Consider the following 22,956-nt stretch of genomic DNA (forward strand, 5'->3'; position numbering starts at 1 on the left):
CACCCAGTGTGAAAACTACTTTGAACTCATTTTATAACCAAGGAATCTCTCAGAACTGTTTGTCTTAAGTATAATTTCTTAATCATCTGTTCAAGCCTTCCCAGTGTTCTATTCCCTTTGGCCTGACTCAGCACAGTCATCTAGAGGACCTTTCACCTGACATCTCATCTCTTTCCTGTTGTCCTACATGCTGTTTTACTGCGTTGAAGCACATCACCCTCTTTCATCCACCAGTATCATTCCCTGATTATGGAATGAAATCCCAATCCCCAAACCGCACATTTAAAACTCTCCAAAAATCCATTGTGTCTCCCTTTTCTGACAACTGCCTTTCATCACATCAACTAGAAGTCCTTGCCTCACTGGATGTGCTCCACCCCCTCTCTGCTACATGAACCATTTATGCTACTGAGGTAACTTACAAGGTCAGATTGTTAAATCCGACTCTTTAGAACTACAGATTTCACCATGCACCAAACTTGACTAGTAACTGTAAGCACCCAGGAAACGGATGGACTCAGATGAAGCATGGAGAAGTCCGAGACTGCCCGTACAACTCTCGGGTTCCTCCTTTCGTTACTAGTATGTGACTCACATCAGAATGTACATATAAGTTGTCTACGTAATGCACGTGAGGCATCAGTTACACAAAGGCAGCTCTTTCAGTCATAAACATCTGCATTATAGATAACATGGACATTTTCCAGGATGCTATGCCTCCTACGTTAAAAATCATCAGGTTCGGCCTGGCCTGTGTGGCTCAGTGGTTGAGCATTGACCCATGCACCAAGAGGACACCAGTTCAATTCCTGGACAGGGCACATGCCCAGGTTGTGGGCCCGATCCCCAGTGGGGGGCATGCAGGAGGCAGCCAGTTGATGTTCTCTCTCATCGATGTGTCCATTTCTCTCTCCCTCTTCCTTCCTCTCTCTCTAAAATCAATGAATACAAAAAGATTAAAAAACTAAACATCAGGTATATTTTCTATTAGCAGCTTAGAGAGACCATGTATACCCTGACAAAAGCATTCTACAGAAAAGAACTTCCTGTCATTTCTCCACTTGTAAATACTATCTTGAGGTTTGACTAGACTAGCATGTTATACGATTTTTCATGGTCCCTGTCTTTTATTTGCTTATTTTGTTTTTGTTAATCCTCACCCGAGGATACTTTTCCATTGATTTTTTTTTTGACAGAGTGGGAGGGAGGGAGAGAGGGAGACAAACATGGATGTGAGAGAGACAAATAGATAGTTTTTCTCCCACACACCACCAACCGGGGCTAGGAGTAGAACTCGCAGCCAAGGTATGTGCCCTTGATCATGAATCGAACCGGTGGCCCTTCAGTCCATGGGCCAATGCTCGAACCACTGAAACAAAGTAGCCAGGGCATACATGATCCCTGTCTTTTATGTCTTGAGTGTCCCTAGACTAGCTCCTTCTCACCATTTCCTTCCCATCTGTCATCTCTAAAACTTACTTCCTCTGTCTACAGTTTCTCTGCCAATTCCACTACCTATAAATCCCCACTTCAGTCCCAGTTACTCTATGACAGCTCAAATTCATTCTAGGTTATGGTAATATTTTTCCATAAACATAAGCTGTCTTTTTTTTTCCCCTTGAATATTTTATTTTATTTTTTATTTTAATTATTTCATTTTTGCTACAGATGTTTCTCCTTTTCCCCCCACTGATTCCACCCTCCCTGTCCTCATCTTTGTTGTCCATGTCCACTGTTCGTACATGCATGCATATAAGTTCTGTATCTCTCCCCAACCACCCCCCTTTCTGGGGATTGTCAGTCTCTACCCCACTTCCATAAGCTATAATTTATTAATATTCATAGACTCTAAGGTGCCACCTATGAAAGGAAGCATCCTGATCAAAATGTGAAAGATAATGTGTGTTAGAACCAATGGCATACAGTAGTACATTCAAACCCACTGGGCATGGTCCCCACCACTAAATCAGGCCTCAGGGTGCTTGGTGGAGCCCTGGGTCCTGGTGGACTGCCCTTGAATAGATGGAGCCAGGGCAACAAGCAGTTGTTAGGGCCTTTGGCCATTTAATAGGAGAAGAGGGAGAAGGCAGGGGGTACAAGGAGCACAAGGAGCAGCAGAACCCTGAGACCAGTCATGCTGGTCACAGTCAGTGAAGCAGCAGCACGCCCAGCAGCAGGCTGATGGTGGCCCAGACAATCATGCTGCCTGAGGGGGTGGGAGCCCTGTTGCACAGTTGGCCATAGCAGCAGGTGGAGATGAAGCTGTAGTTGACACTCTGGTAGGTAATACTCTCCTCACGGCCACAAGACGTGGGTTGTGTGCAGCCTTTGTTGATAACCGGGCTGAAGCCAGGGGCCGTACCATGGCCCACAAAGCACTCTTCGTGGTCACCACAGGTCATGGGGAAGCCGGGGCAGTTTGAGGAGTCAGTCGGCTCACAGAAGATGCAGATCTTCGCACCTGTCGTGCCCTGGGGTGGAGCCATCATGAAAAGCAGTAGCCAGCCAATGATCATGGTGGCCTGGTGGCAGTGACAGTTTCTGAGTCTGGCTATGGGCTTCTTGGGCCTCCTGAAACTGCTGAATAACACTGCGCTTGCCCTCAAGGCTTTTGCCCCTGGTTCTGGCCTCCCCAGGTCAGCACATAGAGTGTCCTTGGTCCCCAACGCTCCGTGTCCCTCTCAGGAACTTTGTCTGATCACAGCTCTCGAGTCACAAGGACTTAGAAGCTTCCTTGGGACAGAGACAAGCCAGTAGCTCCTGCCCCACAAGAGTCTCTGTGGAGCGGAATGCAGTGACCTCACAGACCCCTCAAGGTTCCCACTGGCCTCTCAGAGGGGGAGGTCATAGGTGGGGGAGGGGTGTCACAATCTGAGGGGTTGGTTGGTCGGATGACCCTCCAGGGAGTGAGGACATTGCCACCAAGCCGAGCTAAGAACGCTCGCCCCAACACTTTTACACCTCGCCTCTAAGTCCTCGGCTCTGCTGGGTGCTTGTTGCTGCATCTGCTGAGTGCCCACGGTGAGCCCATTTTTCAGATGGGCAAACCAAGGCTTAGGTGGAGAAAGTGTGTCCAAGGCCCTAGAGCCAGGGTTAGAGCCCAGCTTTATTTAATTCCAAAGAGGGCTGTGTGCAAGACCAGTGCTAGATGCTTTAAATAGCAACCGCTGTGATGACAGGACATGGGCGGGCACAGGTCACCACAGCTCACAGGCTTCTAGCATTGGGCACGTGCCAGGTACCATGCAGGGAGCTGGGCCCATGTGCTCTCATTCCAGTCTTTCTACATATGAGCTCTGTCTCTCAGATGAGCAAACGGGCACACAGACCAGGCACAGCCAGAGCCTGGCACACAGCAAGTGCTTAATAAATGTGTCATTAGAGGAAGCAGCTGAGTCTCAAAACAGCCCCCGTGCGTGGCAGATAATGAACCCCATCTCTTTCCAGAGGGTGATACTGAGGCATCCCTCAGTGGGAACAGTCACAGCTCAGTTTTAAACCCAAGTCTGACTGTAGATTATAATTTAAATATCTTTTTTTAACCCATAATTTATTTATTTAATATATTCATCACAGGGGATCAGCCAGAGACTTAATTTAAAAACAAACACAATATGACGCCACAACAGAAGATACAGAGTCCTATACAGAAATCAAGGCAAGGACAGACCGTCTAAGGAATAAATAAAAGGACAGCACATGGAGAGAGGCTGGACAGCCTGGGTTAGGGCTCCTGGCAAGACCTCCTTTGCTTAGGTTTTTTAAGGGCTGTGGGGTTTTTTCAGAGCTCTGCAGCATGTGTGTTCAATGGGCTACCAATATTGGGTTCTTCTAGCAGGCTCTGGATGGAGAGCAGGATGATCCTGACATCATATAGGGCAGATCACCTTTAGGATGTCTAGGCAGATGTTACCGTGAGTGTCTACATTGGGGTGGTAGCAGGGCATGAGGAATTTCACCATGGGTGCATTCAATGACTAGCCACTGGGGAACTCTAGGGAGAGCTTATATCTCAGGTCTTTGTATACTCTGCCATCTGTTCCATGGATGGTCCCCACCCATTTGAAATGGTTGTCTGTTTCAGGGAAGGCAGAAATTCCTTTGTCAGACATCTTACAGATCATCAGCTCCTGCTGTAACCGCTTGCCCATGGGGCCACAGCAGCGCCCCTGCTGGGCTTGGCTCCTTTATGAGCTGCAGTGATGCTGGTGGCACCTGGGTTGCAGTTCTAGGAGGCCATCCAGGCAGCACTGACAGGAAGGGACACAGGAACTCGGAGAACATGACTCTAACTGCTATAATTTAAGTATGTTAATGCGTTGTCCTCATGGGGTAGGTACCTTGGTGATCCCCATTCTACAGAGGTGGATGTTGAGGCCAGAGGGTGGCAGGATTTTGTTTTCATCATTATTATTGACAGTATTACAGATGTCCCACAATCCCCCCCCTTTACTCCCTCCTCTCAGCCCCTGCCCCACCCCATGCCTTCTTCACACTATTGTCTGTGTCCATTGGTTATGCATATATGTATATAAGTTCTTTGGTTAATTTCTTCCTGACCCGCCCCCCCCCCCTTTCCCTCTGAGATCTGTCAGTCTGTTCCATGCCTCTATGCTTCTGGACCTATTTAATTTGTCAGTTTATTATGTTCATTGCATTCCACTTACAAGTGAGATCATGTGATATTTGTCTTTCTCTTACTGGTCTGTTTCACTCAGCATAATATTCTCCAATTCCATTGATGCTGTCAAAAATAGAAAGAAATCCTTTTTTTTACAGCTGCATAGTATTCCACTGTGTAAATGTACTAGCTTTTTTTATCCACTCATTTACTGATTGGCACTTGGGGTGTTCCCAGATCTTAGCTATTGTAAATAATGCTGCTATGAATATAGGGGTGCATATATTCTTTCTGATTGGTGTTTTGAGCTTCTTAGGACATATTCCTAGAAGTGGTATCACTGGGTCAAACAGTAGTTCCATTTTAAAATTTTTGAGTAAATTCCATACTGTTTACCACAGTGGCTGTACCAGTGTACATTCCCACCAACCATGCTCTTGGGCTTCCTATTCTCCACATTCATGCCAGCACTCATTTGTTGATTAATTGATAGTAGCCTTTCTGACAGGTGTTAGGTGATACCTCATTGTTGTTTTAATTTGCATCTCTCTGATGATTAATGATGTTGAGCGTTTTTTCATGTCTATTGGTCACATGTATGTCCTCTTTGAAGAACGGCCTATTTAGTCTTATGGCCATTTCTTTTTTTTTTTCCATTTATTTTTATTTGTTTGTTAATCCTCACCCGAAGATACATTGATTTTTAAAAAAATTTATATAGAGAGTGGAAGGGAGGGAGGCAGAGAAATGGAGAGAGGGAATGAGGGGAATGGGAGGGGGAGAGAGGGGGGGGAGAGAGAGAGAGAGAGAGAGAGAGAGAGAGAGAGAGAGAGAGAGAGAGGCATCAATGTGAAAGAAACACATTGAGTGGTTTCCTCCCATACGACTCCTACTGGGGCAGGGGATTGAATCTGCAACACAGGCATTTGCTCTTACTGGGAATGGAGCCCATGACCCTTCAGTCCCAGGGCTGACACTATAAATTCTGAGTCAAACTGGGAAGCTCAAGCCCACATCTTAATTGGATTATCTGTCTTCTTTTGTTGAGCTGTATGAGTTCTTTATTATTTTTATTTTTTAAAAACTCATCTTTATTGTTGAATGTATTACAGATGTTCCCCCTTTTTTCCCAATTGACACCCTCCTCCCCAATCCCACCCCCTTCTGCCTTCCCCACACTGTTGTCGGTGTTTATTGGGTATGCAAAGAAGTTCTTTGGTTTATCTCTTCCTGCCCTCCCTCCCCACTTCCCTTTGAGGTTCATCAGTCTAACAACCAATTTGTACTTCTTAATTTCTTCATCTTTTTCACCTATCTCCCTAGCCCCCTCCAATCTGGCAAGCAACAAAAAGTTCTCTGTATCTATGAGTCTGTGTCTGTTCTGCTTGCTCATTTTGTTTGTAGATTCGATTGTTGATAGATATGTATTAATTGCCATTTCATTGTTCATATTTTTGTTGTTGTTCTCCTTCAAGAAGACCCTTAAACATTTCATATAATGCTGGTTTGGTGATGATGAACTCCTTTAGCTTTTTCTTGTCTGGGAAACTCTTTATGTATCCATCGATTCTAAATGATAGCTTTGCAGGATAGAGTAATCTTGGTTGTATGCCGTTGCTTTTCATCACCTTGAATATCTCTTGCCACTCCTTTCTGGCCTACAAAGTTTCTTTTGAGAAGTCAGCTGAGAGTCTTATGGGAGCTCCTTTGTAGGTAACGAACTGCTTTTCTTTTGCTGCTTTTAATATTCTCTCGTTGTCTTTAACCTTTGGCATTTTGATGATGATGTGTCTTGGTGTGGACCTCTTTGGGTTCCTCTTGTTCGGGAATCTCTGTTCTTCCTGGACTTATATGTCTGTTTCCTTCACCAAGTTAGGGAAGTTTTCTGTCAATATTGTTTCAAATAGGTTTTCAATTTCTTGTTCTCACTCTTCTCCTTCTGGCACCCCTATGTTGTGAATGTTGGCACACTTGATGTTGTCCCAGAGGCTCCTTACACTGTCCTCATTTTTGGGGATTATTTTTTTTTCTCTTTGCTGTTCTGACTGGGTGGTTTTTGCTTCCTTATATTCTAAATCGATGGTTTGCTTCTTGGCTTTACCTGCTCTACTATTGATTTTCTGTAAATTATTCTTTATTTTGGTTAGTGCATCCTTCATTTCTGACTGGTCCTTTTTTATGTTGTTGATGTTCTAAGTTCCTTGGAAGTCTCCTTAAGTTCCTTGGAGTTCCGACTAAGTTCCTTGAATGTCTCACCAAGTTCCTTGAGCAACCTTATAACCTATGTTTTGAACTCTGCATCTGATTGATTGCTTATCTCCATTTTGTTTAATTTTTTTCTTGGAGTTTTGTTCTTTTCTTTCATTTGGGACATTTTGTTCTTTTCTTTCTTTGTCTCCTCATTTTGGCTGCTTCCCTCTGATTGTTTCTATGTATTAGGTAGAGTTGCTATGTCTCCTAGGCTTCATAGGGTAGCCTATTGTTGTAGGTGTCCTGTAGGATCCAGTGGCACAACCTCTCTGATCACCCCAGCCGGGCCCTCAAGGTGCATCCCTAGTGTGGACTGTACACCCTATTGTAATTGAGTCTTGATTGCTGTTGGCATGTTAATGGGAGGGATTTAGTCAGGCTGATCAGCTGCAAGTACTAGCTGTGCCCACTGATCACTGATTTCTGACTACTTTGGAGTAATCAGCTGTGTAGGGGTGCACCACACAGAGCAAGACTTACTTCATCAGGGCTGTGGTACCCACTGAGTCCATTCATTGAGTGTGTCACTTGTGGAGGTGGTTGGGTGGTGGTGTTTCCATGTTGTCTGAAGCTGTCCACTGGGTGTGCTGGCTCTGGGGCAAGGTCAGCCACTGCCTGTGTTCTATCCAGGGACACCTGGCAAAGCTACAAAGTGATCTGCAGATGGCTGCTTCTTGTGCTGGGATTGGAGGTGCCCAGGAAAAGCCAAGTTGTGAACCAAGGCTGGTTGCTTCTAGTGCCAGGCTTGGGGCCACTTAACGAGAGGTATGGGGCTCACTGAGACCAAATGCTGCTTGTTTGAGAGATTTTAGGAAACTCTGAAGCAGGATCCAAGACAGGCCAATCCTATGGTAACGCCTTTGGAAACAGCTTGTGTGGGCCCGAAAGTTGGGTGGGGTGGGGCAAACAGTGTGAGCGAGGTTGCTGGAGTCCAAGATATGACGACTGTCTGCTGCCCCAGGGAAGAGCTCACCAAAGGAACATCAGCCTCTGCCAGCATGTCTGTCCAGGAGAAAGCCCCCTCTCTAGCCCTCGTCCTAAGGCCAAACAGCTCAGTTCTTCCCTGTATGTCTCTGGCGCCCCTCAAACTGCCTCCCCTCCGAGCTCATAGGGAGTGAGTCCAATAAGTCCGTGTGTGGGCCCTTTAAGAGGAGCTGCCTGCGGCTCCAGCAGCCACAGGCTCCCTCAGCCTCAGTTCCCGCTGGTTTTTCCAGCCAAAAGTTACGGGGACTTCTCTTCGTGGCACTGGAACCCTGAGCTGGGCGCCTGGTGTGGGACGGGGACCCCTCACTCCTCAGGGAGGACCTTCCCAGTGGAGGTGTCCTCCTGATTTTTATCCGCCACACATGGGTGTGGGACCAGCCCGTCTGCCTCCACCCTCCTACCAGTCTCAATGTGGTTGCTTTTTCAATTTCATAGTTGTAGGACTTCCATTCCGCTTGATTTCAGGCTGTTCTGAATGATGGTTGTGTTGTAGTTTAGTTGTAATTTTGATGTGGTTGTGGGAGAAGGTGATACCGTGTTTACCTATGCTGCCATCATGACCAGAAGTCAAGTCTACTTTTGATTTAGGCTTTTCATCTGAGGCATCTGTACCTTCTTGGAGATGAAAGCACATCTCAGATCTTTGGAGTCACAGATGACCTACTCTACAATTCCAGTGTTATCAGTAGGCAGCCTACCAGTTAAAACTCATCTATCTTCCTCTGTAAGAATTTCAACATGGAGTCCATCTCTTAGGCAGAGTCCCAGGTTTTCTTCAGCACTTAACACCTCCTCTCATTGACCTATTCCAACTCCATATTCATGTTATAGCACACAAGGGCTTTGGATTCCTCAAGCACAACTGGATTACATGAGGCAAGCTCCTTAATGTGACCCGTGATTTCTTGGGTGAAGGTCCCAGGCCACAACACCTTTGAGACCAGGCCTTTGCTGCATGCTGCCTGCACTGTCAGCTTACGGCCACTGAGCAACATTTCATTTGTAGATGCTTCTCCCATAATCTTGGGAAACATAATGATGAAACAGCCCTCTGGACATTGTCCCAAGGTAGTATAGGGTATTTGAAACCAAGCCTTTCCATTGGCCCAAACTACCTCACAAAGAGGCAATATGTAGGCATGCTTCCAGTCCAATGGCTGGACCATTCGCTGCTACAATAATAGGCTTCTTAGCCCTGGCTGGTTTGGCTCAGTGGTTAGAGTGTCAGCCTGCGGTCCAGAGAGACCTGGGTTCGGTTCCCGCTAAGGGCGCGTACCTCAGTTGCAGTTTGTCCCCGGCCCTGGTTGGTCGTGCGGGTGGCAGCCACTCCATGTGTCCCTTTCATGTCGATGTTTCTCTCTCTCTCTCTCATCCTCTCTCTGCCCCTCACTCTATCTGAACTAAAAATGGGAAAATGTCCTCAGGTGAGGATAAAAAAAAATAATAGGCTTCTTAGACTGAATGAAAGTATTCACGAAGTTTCTGACATTTTCTATAATTTTAGTACTTTCTCTTTTTCTGTCATCTGTTAAACACCGTATAAAATAAAGTCGAGACCACAGCAGAAGATGCTGCCCACTGCTCTAAGCAGTATGAGCTTGCTGTTGTCGGCAGCAGCTGTGCTCACGGTGCTCTGGACTTCTTTCATTACCTCTGGATTTAGTGAGTTATTCTCTGATGATTTTGTTGCTAACAAGATGTGGGCGAAGCCATCTTGCTTCCTGATGACAATATCTCTGTCTGTAGGCACTTTCTGTTTCCTTCCCTGAAACGCAACTGCTTGTCAAAGGTCTCTTCTGTCATCAAGAAATTTCCTTTTCCCAGCTATCAATCCTTTTCTCTTAATTAGAATTGTATTTCCATGGGGTGGCCTTGGTACTTATTGCTTAATTAGATTTAATGTGAAACCTAACTAGCACCATCAAATTGTTTGCTTAACCGTCAGAACCATTTGAGCCCAGCAAACATCTTTAGAGTGTGACTAGTCCTGGAGAACAGAGATGCCCTTGATTATGTGCTCACAGCCCAAGAAGGGGTTTGTGCTATTGCCAGTACCTCCTGCTGTAGCTGGATAAATACTTCTTCCCAGGTAGAATTAGAAACCAAAATCCTTGCCAGATTCCTTAAGGGCATTCCAGTTTCGCTTCTAGTGTCTATGGCTGGTTAGGATTTAAATTTTCTGACATTTTCAGCTGGATCCCAACTGGGCTCAGAGCTATTTTAAAGTCTAGATTGCAAATTGTTTTTCTTATTGTTACTCTAATCTGTTCTGTATAATCAAATGTTTAAAACCTCCTACAAAAACTCGAGTAATGATTACACGGATAGAAATGATCCATCAAGCCACTGTATCCCCTCCATGTGTGTAATTCACGATGGCTGGAACCTTTTACTGGATGCCAAATACTTTTTGTCAATTACCCATGATTTCTTTTGAGAACTAAGTTGCTTTTGTTGTTCTTTAATCATTCCCAAGTTGTTCTAGCTGCTTTTATAAGTGACTGTGGATTTTGAGTTTGGCAGGTACCTGAGAGGCCTCTTGTAAGCAAATGGCTCTGGTTGCTCTATTGACTACTGTCCTGCCACAGGAGTCCCGCCAAGGGACTAGATGGAACCAGAGCAGGTAGCCAAGCCACTCTGGCACCAACACGGGACAGACGGACGTGATCCATCATCAATGCTGTCTGTTGACAGGTTCTGGTCAAAAGGGGGAAAATGGGAACCCTGAGGGGGAAAAAAAAACACCTCAGGAGTGCTCCTTGTGGCTAACTGGGCTCAAATTTTGAAAAAGCAGAGCCTAGCAGCTGTTTCTGCACAGAGGCCTCTCACACAAACTGCACTTCATGAAGAAGCTGGCATTGAACTGCCCACCTCTGCACTGAACAATTGCCCACCTCTGTGCTGAACTGCCTGCCTGCACTGTGTTTCTATCATCTTCACCACACCCCAAATTTGGGATTCTTGTTGGTTGATGAATTGGCACCAATGACCATCAGTTGACACTCCTAAGGTACTGAGAGAAAATCTCCAGTGAATGTACAGCTCATCTTCCTCCTCTGCTGGGGCAGCATTGAGGGCAGTGAGCCACTGATACAGAGACCATTACTGGCCTTCCCTACTAGCTCCAGCAAAGGCAGGACAGCCAGCTGCTTCCTGAGAAACTCCAGCTCATACCCATGCAGCTCCTTGTTGGGCGACATGATGGCCCTTGAATTGTATATTTTTTTACCTTGCAATGTCTATATATTATTATAACTTTTCTAAAATTATTTTTGGAATGAGATATAAATAAAATCAAAATGTTCATTTCCCCTTCTGTTTCCTTTCAAGCATCCTTTATTCCTGGTTTTAAAAGAACACATTAAAAAATTTAAAATATGCTTTTTATTGATTTTTTAGAGAGAGGAAGGGAGAGAGAGAGAGAAATATCAATGAGAGAGAGAAACATCCATCAGCTGCCTCCTGCATGCCCCCTACTGGGGATCGAGCCCGCAACTTGGGCATGTGCCCTGACCAGGAATTGAACTGGGACCTCTTAGTCCATGGGACGGCGCTCAGTCTACTGAGCCACACTGGCCGGGCACATTAAACAAATTTTAAAAGCAAAATACAAACACTGGCTGGGTCAAACTTATTAAATAATTTTATATATTTGTAACATTTATTTTAAGACCAGATTATAGCAGGTCACAGAAGAGTACAACATAATACTTGAAATGTGCTAGTAAATTTACTGGATAGATTGTGTTCTACAAGTCATGTAAGTAAAATTTTTGGCCCCAGAGATATATTGGCATAAATCAAATCTCGTATGGAATATTAACATTTTATCAAACAATCACTTTAATTCAGTAACCTAAAATGACAGAATAAGAAACTATTTTCTAAGAATAGTAATAATTTCATAAAAACTCTGATTCAGAAGGGAAACATGAAAATGCAAAATCTATGAGATGGTTTATTAAGTAAGGTGCTGTCATTGAAGTATGGCTCTACTGCTGTTCAGTCCTAAGCTGGGCAGTGAATACCCTGATTTTGCTAACACCTGTGTCTGAAGAAAAAGAGGAAAGAACAGTGGAATAGCTTCCTTAAAACAACAAACAGCAAGCACAGCTGAATACATATATGAAGATTATAGAGGCTTAATATTACAACAGATTAGGGATTTCATACCTTTCTTTAACAAATATTTATTAAGCTCTTATTATGTGCCACCCATTCTTCTAAGCTTACTGAGGATACAGCAGTGAACAAAACACAAAGTCTCAGCCTTTCATGGAGTTTACATTTTAGGGGAGGAAAAATTCAACACATTAGCAACTAGGAATTTAATATGCTGTCAGTCTGTTATAAGTGCTCTGAGCTAAATAAAACAAGTTCAGAGGGTTAGGGTCAACGGGAGCTGCTGTTGCAGATATGGGAGGTGGCAGCAAGGCCTCTGTGGAGGTGTCGTTTTTTCATTGTTAATATGTTCTTTTATTTCAGTACATCTGTAAACATTGAGTTGCATTTTCAGACATTAAATTATGATAATTTTCAATGGACTTTAAAATTTTGAGTGCTGGAAATTTGGGTGGAACAATTTGTAAAGTATATGATTGTCTAACCACTATGCTGTACACCTGAAACTAATACAAAATAATATTTGAAGTAAACGATAATTGAAAAAATAAAATAAATACGACTTTGAACTGAACAGGAATTACCAGTATGTTGGAAATCTCTTCCTCTTCACACCTGTGTTTTGATCTTTCCATCCTCTCTTGTCTGGAATCTTCCAGCAGAACATTGAGCACTCTGTGTTTCATCTTCCTCCTGCAAGCCTGTGTACATCAGGAGATTACCCCTGAGTGGAACCCTCACTGAAGGAAGACAGGGAACTGTATGGGCACCCACAGAGAGAGCATTATCTCCGTGGCTTGACTGCCCAGACAACTGCACATGCACTTTTGATTTTCTTATTTTCTTCAGTAAAGCTCAGCAGTTCTCAAATTTTAGGGGGCCTAAGAAATAGTTTGTGGGTAGTACACAATACAGGGGTGGGCAAAAGTAAGTTTATAGTTGTGAGTACACGAAACACAGAGTTTATTCTTGTATTATTTATTAATTATTTATGTGTATTGCAACTGTAAATCTACTTTTGCTCACCCCTGTATACCATCTGTTAAATGGGAAATAAACTGCTTGTTATGGCTAATTCAAGTTTTCAAAAGTGATTTGTACTATATGCAATATTTGGTTTACGTGCTGAGTTTAGTGACTAAATCCCAAATACACTCCTCTGTAGGCCTAAAAATACCATTATGGCATGAAGGATTGAAGCTAGTAAGGTGGCAGGGGGATAAATTTTGAGTATTTTATTTTGGGGGTAGGAAATTTAGTAAATACAGAGAAGAACAAGGTGGAAAACAATCAGCATTAACTGCACCACATCAGAGATGATAACTATTAATAGTTTGGTTTATAATCTCCTAGTTTTATTTATTTAATAAAAATAGTATAATAATGTACATATTATTCTACACTCTACCTGTTAATTTGTATTGGGTTACAAACCTTGTGCACCATCTCATGTTTCTCTGACCGTTTCCTTCTTTTTACCCATTTGCTTAGTGTCTCACTTGCATTAGTCACCCTTCCACATTCATACTGAGGAGAACACCACACTGGGATATGGGACCTGGTTTCTTGAGTAACTGCCCAGGGCCCATTAGCAATTACCAGGGAATGTGAGAGATGAGAGATTGGAAGGAGCGGTCAGACTTTTCCTTCTTTCCCTCTCTGGAGTGCTTTCAAGTACAAATCCTCCTAGCAAAGCTTCTAGAGAAGTACTGTGTGCGGAGTCAACACATCTGCTGAATGGCCGCTGTGTCCCTTCATGGCTCCTTGTGAAGCAGTAATCATGCTAAGTAATACATCAGATTGGGTGCTTTGTGTCTTTCTTTACCTTGTTTCTTCTATTTTTCCTCGTCCTCACTGCCCTAAGTTTGTACCTTCCAAATAAAGTTTACTATCTTTTTTTTTTCTTAATCCTCAATGGAAGACATTTTTCCATTTTTGTTCAGGTAGAGTGGGAGGGAGAGAGAGGGAGGGAGAGAGAAACATTGATGTGAAAGGGACACATTGAGTGGCTGCCTCCCGCACAACCCCCACCAGGGCTGGGGATGAACGGCAACTGAGGTACGTGCCCTTGACTGGAATCGAACCCGCGACTCATTGATCTGTGGGCCGACACTCTAACCACTGAGCAAAACTGTCTAGGGCTAAAGTTTACTATCTTAATCCTTGCCTCAGGTTCTGATTTCTACATGACCTAGAATAAGGTGGAATAAGCTCAATGATATATTGTAAAGATTTTTTATATAATTTTATTTATTTATTTTTAATCCTCACCCAAGGACATTTTTCTATTTATCTTCAGATAGAGTGGGAAGAGGAAAGGGAGAAAAAGGGAGAGAGAGAGAACATTGACGTGAGAGGAACATATTGACTGGTTGCCTCCCCCATGACCCTGACCAGGGCTGGGGACGAACTACAACATAGGTACATGCCCTTGACTGGATCTTAAGTTCAACGAGTAGACAGGCAAATGTATACACACGTGTGACCAACATCTCAATCAAATATAGAACGTTTCTACCACTTAAGAAAGTTCCTTTTTGCCCCATTATTAAATATTGTTCACTGCACAGCCGGTGTGGCTCAGTGGTTGAGCATTGCACCAAGAGGTGGCCAGTTCGATTCCCGGTCAGGGCACATGCCCAGGTTGTGGGCCCGATCCCCAGTGGAGGGCATGTAGGAGGTAGCCAGTTGATCTTTCTCATCGATGTTTCTATCGCTCTCTCCCTCTTCATTCCTCTCTGTCTAAAATCAATAAAGAAAAAACATTTTAATATTGTTCACTAATATCTTGGTGATAATTGCCCCCTTGTTGAAAATTCAGTGCTGGAACTTTCAGTGCTAGAAAGAATAATGAATTATGAATAGTAAAAAAAATAGCTAGTGATCGTGGGTGAGTCATCAAAATGCTTTGGATCTGCTTTATTACATATCATGAAAAGGTCAAATTAAATAACTCATTGTTCCTTTAATTTTAATGCTACATGCCTCAACTGTCTTTTGGGAGGCTCCTTTTCTTCTTTACCTCATGAGTATGGTATTTGGGTGCCTCTTAAAAAAAAATTAGTAGCTTTTATTTTTTTAGAACAGCTTAAAGTTTACAGAAAAATTGAGCAGGAGTTCCCATATACCCCTTCCACCTCAACTCACACACACAGTTCTCCTATCATTAATATCTTGCATTAATGTGTTACATTTGTTACAATTGATAAACCAATATGGATACATTATTAGTATAAACTACAGTCCATAGTTTACAGTAGGGTTTACTCTTGCTGTTGTACAGTTTTGTAGGTTTTGAAAAATGTATAATGTTATATATCTCTCATTACAGTATTTTCCAAAATAGTTGCACACCCTAAAAATCCCTGGGAGGTCCATTCATTCCTCCTTTCCTCCTCCTGAAACCCCTGGCAACCACTGATTTTCTTATTGTCTCTGTAGTTTTACCTTTTCTAGAACGTTATATCATTAGAGTCATATAGTATGTAGCCTTTTCAGACTGGATTCTTTCACTTAGCAATATGCATTCAAGATCCCTCCATGTCTTTTGCTGGTTTGATAGCTATTTATGTGTGTGTTACTGAATAATATTTAATTATATGGACGTATCACAGTATCACAGTCACCTATTAAAGGACATCTTGATTGCTTCCAAGTTTCACCTGTTATAAATAAAGCTGATATAACATTCATATGCAGGTTTTGTATGTGGACATACATTTTCAACTCATTTGGCCAAATACCAAGGATTATAGATCCATGATAAGACTATATTTAGCGCCCAGCTGGTGTGGCTCACTGGTTGAGCATCAAGTAGTTGGGTGCCTCTTAAAGCAACCTTTTGACTCCAGGGGTCATCATCAAGAGCCAATTCAGTCACCTTATGTGCAAACAGTGACCTTATGTTTTGTGTTCAGTGACTGAGAGTTTAGGTGACTGTTGGTGTGGCCTCTCTTGAGATGTTTGGGGGATATCCTTCCCACCTCACCTCTCTTGATATCTCAATGAAATGAGAGTAACATATCATATAATCACTTAAAGTCTTCCATGGGCCACAGCAACATGGAGTGCCACTTTGTCCCTTTTCAGGCTTCCCTTTGAGGTTGTGATCACAGAGTGAGGGTTCACTGGGGGATGAGGTACGTATTGAATGATTGTGTTTCCCTTTGATGAATAAGATAGAAGTTACCCAAGACTACAAGAATACTTTTTTTTTTTTTTTTTACAGGGCTTACTGTTCAATAGACATGAGCTTATGTACTGCATGAGTATGTACAGAGTACAAGGAGGTACCATGGGGCTTAGAGGTGACTCTGGTTTGTTGAAACTCTTATTTCCCAAGCACATTAATAGTTCTTTGATAAGATTTTATACCCCCACACTTCATTTTATTTATAGCTAAGTTATAAAAACAACTGTCTTGTTTTCTACTCAATATTTTTTTTTATGAAATTACTAGGAAGGAACTATTGGAACTTGGCAGCAGTTTTGTATTTGCTTGGACTGTCTCATTTAAATTGATTGGAGTCTTGTTCATGTTTTCGAAAAATAAATTATTGACTATTTAAGTGCATAGTTTAGAATTTAATATGGGTAGGGCATTTTTACTATAATTTGGTTTGGAATGATTCATACTAGTGGAAAAATTTAAATATTGTTCACTTATGAATACTCAATTTGTCACTTTTTTAAGAGTTCCCAGAGAGTCGTAGGCATTTATGAGACATATCATTAGCTGCTGTTTTTCTTCATGACTGGGATTCTGAACAATTTTTTAATTAAGGAAGAAACACTGAAATGCACAGTCTCCAATAGTTTGATCTTGATAAAATGATAATAACATTTACTTATGTAAACTTCCACAGGAGAACAGAAAATGAGTACTTTGAACATATGCCACAAAAACCGTTTCTCATTGTTTTATTAAGTGCTATTTGTACTTGGTTTATAAAAATCCATTGGTGCCCTTAGGAAGAAGACCTGTGTTAACCATTTTAGGGGTAACTATTTTTAGTTTATGACATTTTCTTGATTTCCAGGTAATTATTGTTGTCTTATATGTTCTTCAGGTAATTTTTTTCAGTACATGGATGGATTTGTCCTGTTTAGTTATACTTAAAGTCCTAGTCCATTAGCAGGATAATGGTCCAATTTTAATGGGAAGTATTTGACCACAACCCAGAGGAAACTAACCAGACTACAACTCATATAAGCCATGACCTTGACTTCTTGTACCTAAGGAACAAGAAATATTCTCTTCTCATTTGTCGCACAAAAACATTAGAAAAGGAAAAGAGAGGAGTGTGTTGCTCTGCTAGATTGTATCGTTGTTCCCAAGACTAGCTCCTTTACTGATGAGAAATTTATGTCCTTGCTTGTTGACATTTGCTTGTTGTGCCTGCCACCTTAAGGTGGAGTTTACAATACGACAACACTGACTTTGGGCTTGGACACCTGATGTAATTTAGCCAATGGAATGTGAGTGCACATGATGTGTGCCACATTTGAGCATCACATACTTCCATCATTTCTCTTGTTTGTCTGTTCTGCCATTGAAATGGGTCTTTCCGAAACAGGGGCTGCTCCTTCAGTCTGGTCCCAAGAATGGAAGCACATACGGAATTGCCACAGCACGTGCGCCTGCAGGTGGCAATACTAGCAAGAAATAGATGGTTGTTGTTGCCATCTTGAGATTTTCGAGATTGCCCGTTTTACAGTAAAGCTGGCTAATACATTTGCTTTCTCAGGGTGTGAAGAGGGACCTTAGGATATATAGGAAGTAGAAATCTTAAAAAAATTTTTTTTATTGATTATAGAGAGAGAAGAAATGAGAGGGAGAGAGAGATAGAAACATCAATGAGAGAGAACATCGACTGGCTGCCTCCTGCATCTCCCCCACTGGAGATCAGGCCCACAACCTGGACATGTGTCCTGAATGGGAGTCGAACCGGTAACCTCTTGGTGCATGGGTCAACATTCAACCACTGAGCCACACCGGCCAGATGGAAGTAGAAAACTTATAATCATGTTTTCCTATACGTCTTCAAAACAAGGAAATTGAGAGATTATTTACATAATTGGCTTTACGCTTTTTGTCCACAAGCCACAATAAAAAATGAATTTTACATTATAAATCAGTACACTTAATCATATATGTTCATATAGGTGTTTATAGACAGTATACGGAAGCACATATACACTATATATGTAAATAGCTATATACATGGAAACAAGTTTCAAGAACAATTTTTACTCTTATGTGTACTCTGATATTTTCTAATCTTCTACTGTGCTTTATTTAATTTTTAAAATGATACTTTGGGCATGCTAAATCAGTTTTATAGTTCATGAATGGGTCTTGATCTGTACCTCAAAAAACCCCACTGATTTAGAGAAAACTTTTCATTACAAAATAATGAAGAGCTGAAAGAGTGTATTTGCATAGTTATACTGCCATTATTTAGAACTTTGCAAAACTTAGATGCACTTGTGAAGTTCACACACTTTAATATTTTTGTCTATTTGTAAGGGAAGAATGGAGGCCACTCAGCTATGAAATAAAGAGAATTAAAGCCTGTCACTGCTTTACACATGAAAACTGGTACATGGGTATTAAAATTAACAGTTGAACAAAAATCGGGGTCAAAAGATACACGTGTTAAAAAACACCCCTGCAAATTGCAGACATTGGCAAGAAAAAAACAAAGATGAAATCTCATAAAATGTTAATATTAGGGTTAAATATGTCTACATTCTATAGTTTTTGTGATTTATACAGGGTGGGGCAAAAGTAGGTTACGGTTGTGAGTACACGAGTTTATTCTTGTATTATTATTATTAATTGTATTATTTTTCATATGAATAACTATAAACCTACTTTAGCCCCACCCTGTATATGTCCATGAGAACTTGTCTTAATCATGTTGTTCAACTCTTCCATATCCATTCTGCTGTTTTAAATCTACTTGTTCTATTAATTACTGAGACTAATGTTAAAATTTCCCATTCTACATATGGTTTTATGTATTTCCTTGTTTTTCAATCAATTTTTGCTTTATTTTGATGCTGTATTAGATACAGATTTAAAATGGCTTTATCTTTCTGGTAAATTATACCTTTGATAAAAAGTGATTATCTTTATTTATGATAATACATTTACATTTACATTACATTTTGGCTTACATATTTTTGATAGGACTATATCTACTCTAGCTTTCTTTTGTTTAATATTTGCGTGGCGTATTTTTTCCTATACTTTACATTTCTCTATCCTTAGTTTTTAGATATCGTCTTTTAATTAAAATGAATTTTTAAAATAAAAATGTAGGTCTTTTATTAAAATGTAATTCTTTTGATTAATATGTGTTTTTTCTAAAAATCTTTGTCTTTTAACTGGGGCATTAGATTAATTTATATTTAAAGGAATTAATAATAGGTTTTGGTCTTAATTAACGATCCTATTTTATACTTTGTATTTCACTCTTTTATTGCCTTACTCCAGATTATTTTATTTTTTATTAATTAATTTATTTTTGTTACAGATGTTTCTCCTTTTTCCCCCACTGATACTCCCCTCCCCCCTCCCTGCCCTGTCCCCAGCTTTGTTGTCCATGTCCATTGTTCATGCATACATGCATATAAGTTCTGTGGTTTATCTCTCCCCCAGCACCCCCTATTCTGGGGATTGTCAGTCTATACCCCACTTCCACGTCTCTGGGACTACCCCATTTCTCAGACTGTTATGTTCATTATATTCCACAAATAAGTGAGATCATATGATACTTGTCTTTCTCTGTTTGGCTTGTTTCACTTAGGATAATACTTTCCAGGTCCCTCCATGTCATCTCAAAGGATAAGAGATCTTTCTTACAGCTGCATAGTACTCTATTGTGTATTATGTACCACAGCTTTTTTATCCATTCATCTACTGATGGACACTTGGGCTGTTTCCAGATCTTAGCTATTGTAAATAGTGCTGCTACAAACATGGGGGTACATATATTCTTTCTGATTGGTGTTTCAGACTCCAGATTATTTTTTAAAAAATCATATTTTTATTGATTTTAGAGAGGAAGGGAGAAGGAAAGAGAGAGTGAGAGAAACAATCAGTGTGAGAGAGAAACTTCAGTTGGTTGCTTCCTGTATGTGCCGTGATCAGGACTCAACTTGCAGCCTGGGTATGTGCCCTAACCAGGAATCAAATCTATAAAATCTATGACTCTTCAGTGCACAGGACTATATTCCAACCGAGCCACACCGGCTAGGGCAAGATTGAGGTTTTTTTTTTAATCCTCACACGAGGACATTTTTGTTCAGAAAGAGTGGGAGGGATGGAGGGAGGGAGAGAGAAAAAGAGAGAGAGAGGGAGGGAGACATCGATGTGAGAGGGACACATCGACTGGTTGCCTCCTGCACGACCCCAACCAGCCCGGTGACTAACCACAACTTAGGTACCTGCCCTTGAGTGGAATTGAACACATGACTCATCAGTCCATGGGCTGATGCTCTAACTGCTGAGCCAAACCGGCCAGGGCCAGGTTGAATACTTTAAAAAATCATTCTAATTCTTTGCTTTCCACTAGTTTCAGAAGTTATATACGTTTTTTCTTTTAGTGGTATCCCTGTAATTACAATATGCTTATGTAATTTATCAAGTCCTAAATTAATAGGTACCTTTATTTTTCTTCTGGACAGTATAAGGGCCTTGGAACACTTTTAATTTAGTTAATTTGTTTTTTCAGTTATAAGTTTTTATTGTTTTGTATATTATATTTTAATCTCAAAGAACATTATTATCATTTTAAGTATGTTTTTATTGTTTTTTTTTAGAGAGAGGAAGGGAGAGAGAGAGAGAAACATTGATGTGAAAGAGAAACATCCAGGGGCTGCCTCTTGCTCGCCCCCTACTGGGGATCTAGCCCCAAACCCGGGCATGTGCCCTGACTGGGAATTGAACCAGGACCTCTCAGACCATGGGATGACGCTCAGTCCACTGAGCCACACCAGCCAGGCTCAACTTCATTTTTAATGGCTGCAAATTAATCTATCACAGGGATACACCAACTTTATTTAGTCAATTCTCTGTTGTTGGACATGTAAATTGCAGCCAATTTTTCACTATTATATATAGCACTATGAGGAACAACTTAACATATTACATTTTTGTGTACTTGTCTGATTCTTTCTTTGGAAGAAACATACACTCTACCAGTAGTGTAGGAGAATGCTTGTTTACTTATGCTCTTGCCATTATAGGGTCTCATATCTTTATATTTATTTATTTATAATTTTATAAGCAAAACATGCTTTTTATTTAACTCATTGTACTTTAGTTATGTCCTTTCAGCTGTCATTCAGCTGCCGTCCCACTAAGTAGGACTTATGCCCTATGTGATTTTTGCATAGGTGGGGATTATTTTATATCCAGCTTTCTTTCTGATTTTACCTAATGATATGAATTAGCCAAATCTATAACTGAGGTGAGGAATACAATCTGAGTGGGAAGACAAATAATCTACATGGATATTAAACCTCTAGGCGTGGTTTTGTTAACCTGCTGTTCTAATCTGGCAGTTTTCAACCCACAGTACACATAATAGATGGCATTCACATGTTAGACACATCCTATGAGCTTTATACAATTTGCGACATGCTGTATGTGATTACATTTTTTTTCCTGCTCTATGAAATATTTTGGGATAAAACTCAGTGTGAGTAGTGTCATAATAGAACAGTTGCTCTAATTGTACCAAAATAACTCATTATCATTCATCCTTAAAATATTATTAGTAAGAAATTATTTGCCATGTATTTGTAATAGCATAAAATCTCTGCTCTAACAGAGATTGAAATAAGGCCTTAAACAGGATAGAAGTTCATTTATTTCTTAAAGTAAAATCACAGGAGTTATGGCAGTGCTTTGCTGAAAAGTCATCAAGGGTTCAGGCAACCTCCATCTTGTTGATCTACCATTCTTAGAATGTTGACCTTATCCATATGGTCCAAGATGACTCTCCTAACATCTGAATTCCAGCCGGCAGGAAGGGTATAAAATGCTAGTGGAAGGCCACATCCTTGCCATTAAGAACATGACCCAAAAGATGTAAATTTTACTTATCTTCAGTTGACCAGAACATAGATACATGGAACCACACTTAACTGTAGAGCAGAATGGATATGTTTTAAATTGGGGAGGCTATGAGCCCAGCTTAAAGTCAGAGGTTCTTTTACTGTGAGAGAAGGGGGACACTTGAAAATGCATGTCATAACATTCTGAGTAGTTGATAACACTTTCTTAACAAGCTCAACCCCCTGGAACACTGATCACTGTAGTATCCGATCTATTCCTCCCCCCCCCCAAACTGGTTGATGTGCTTTCGCAGTGTCTCAAAGTGAAATCCTGTGTCTAGATTATTAACCACATGGGTGGACTGAGAGGAACATGGGAGACATGGTTTGAGATTCACCTTGTTCAGTCTTGAAATTGCACTACTGTTCACAATTTGAATTGTAATGGAAGTTTAATTTGTGCTGGGGTCCTGGCCTTAATGTCAATCAACCTAAATGCTTAATCTTACCATTATCTACACTGTTTATACAGGATAAATAATAAGCTGAACCAAATGGAAAGTATGCCTTAGTTATGAGTATTTAGGATATACGTATTAAGGGTAAACGTATTTTTATTTTTTTTTAATCCTCACCCGAGGACATTTTTCCATTTTTTGTACAGACAGAGTGGGAGGGAGAGAGAGGAAGAGAGAGAGAGAGAAACATCGATGTGAAAGGGACACATCGAGTGGCTGCCACCCGCACGACCAACCAGGGCCGGGGACAAACTGCAACCAAGGTACATGCTCTTAGCGGGAACCGAACCCGGGTCTCTCTGGACCGCAGGTGGGCTCTCTAACTGCTGAGCCAAACCGGCCAGGGCCAGGGTAAACGTATTAAGAAAATGTAAAGAGAGGCTTTGAGGTCAC

At 41.3% G+C, this 22,956-nt stretch overlaps 1 protein-coding gene and 2 pseudogenes across 1 annotated transcript; all 3 read right to left on the minus strand.

Annotated features, from left to right (window-relative positions):
- Positions 1-2,147: 2,147 nt before the first annotated feature.
- On the minus strand, positions 2,148-2,516 carry LOC118635537 (sperm acrosome membrane-associated protein 4-like). Its single transcript, XM_036270178.1, has one exon. The coding sequence runs from the start codon at positions 2,514-2,516 to the stop codon at positions 2,148-2,150; it is 369 nt and encodes a 122-aa protein (XP_036126071.1).
- A 1,208-nt stretch (positions 2,517-3,724) lies between these two features.
- Positions 3,725-4,240, minus strand: LOC118635538 (annotated as a pseudogene).
- A 4,316-nt stretch (positions 4,241-8,556) lies between these two features.
- LOC118635539 lies at positions 8,557-11,055 on the minus strand (annotated as a pseudogene).
- Positions 11,056-22,956: the final 11,901 nt, after the last annotated feature.

Source organism: Molossus molossus, unplaced genomic scaffold (genome assembly GCF_014108415.1).
Source record: "Molossus molossus isolate mMolMol1 unplaced genomic scaffold, mMolMol1.p scaffold_m16_p_2, whole genome shotgun sequence".
Classification (NCBI taxonomy): Eukaryota; Metazoa; Chordata; class Mammalia; order Chiroptera; family Molossidae; genus Molossus; species Molossus molossus.

Coding starts and splice junctions, on each gene's coding strand:
- LOC118635537 (XM_036270178.1), bottom strand. CDS start 2,516: ATGATCATTGGCTGGCTACTGCTTTTCATGATGGCTCCACCCCAGGGC.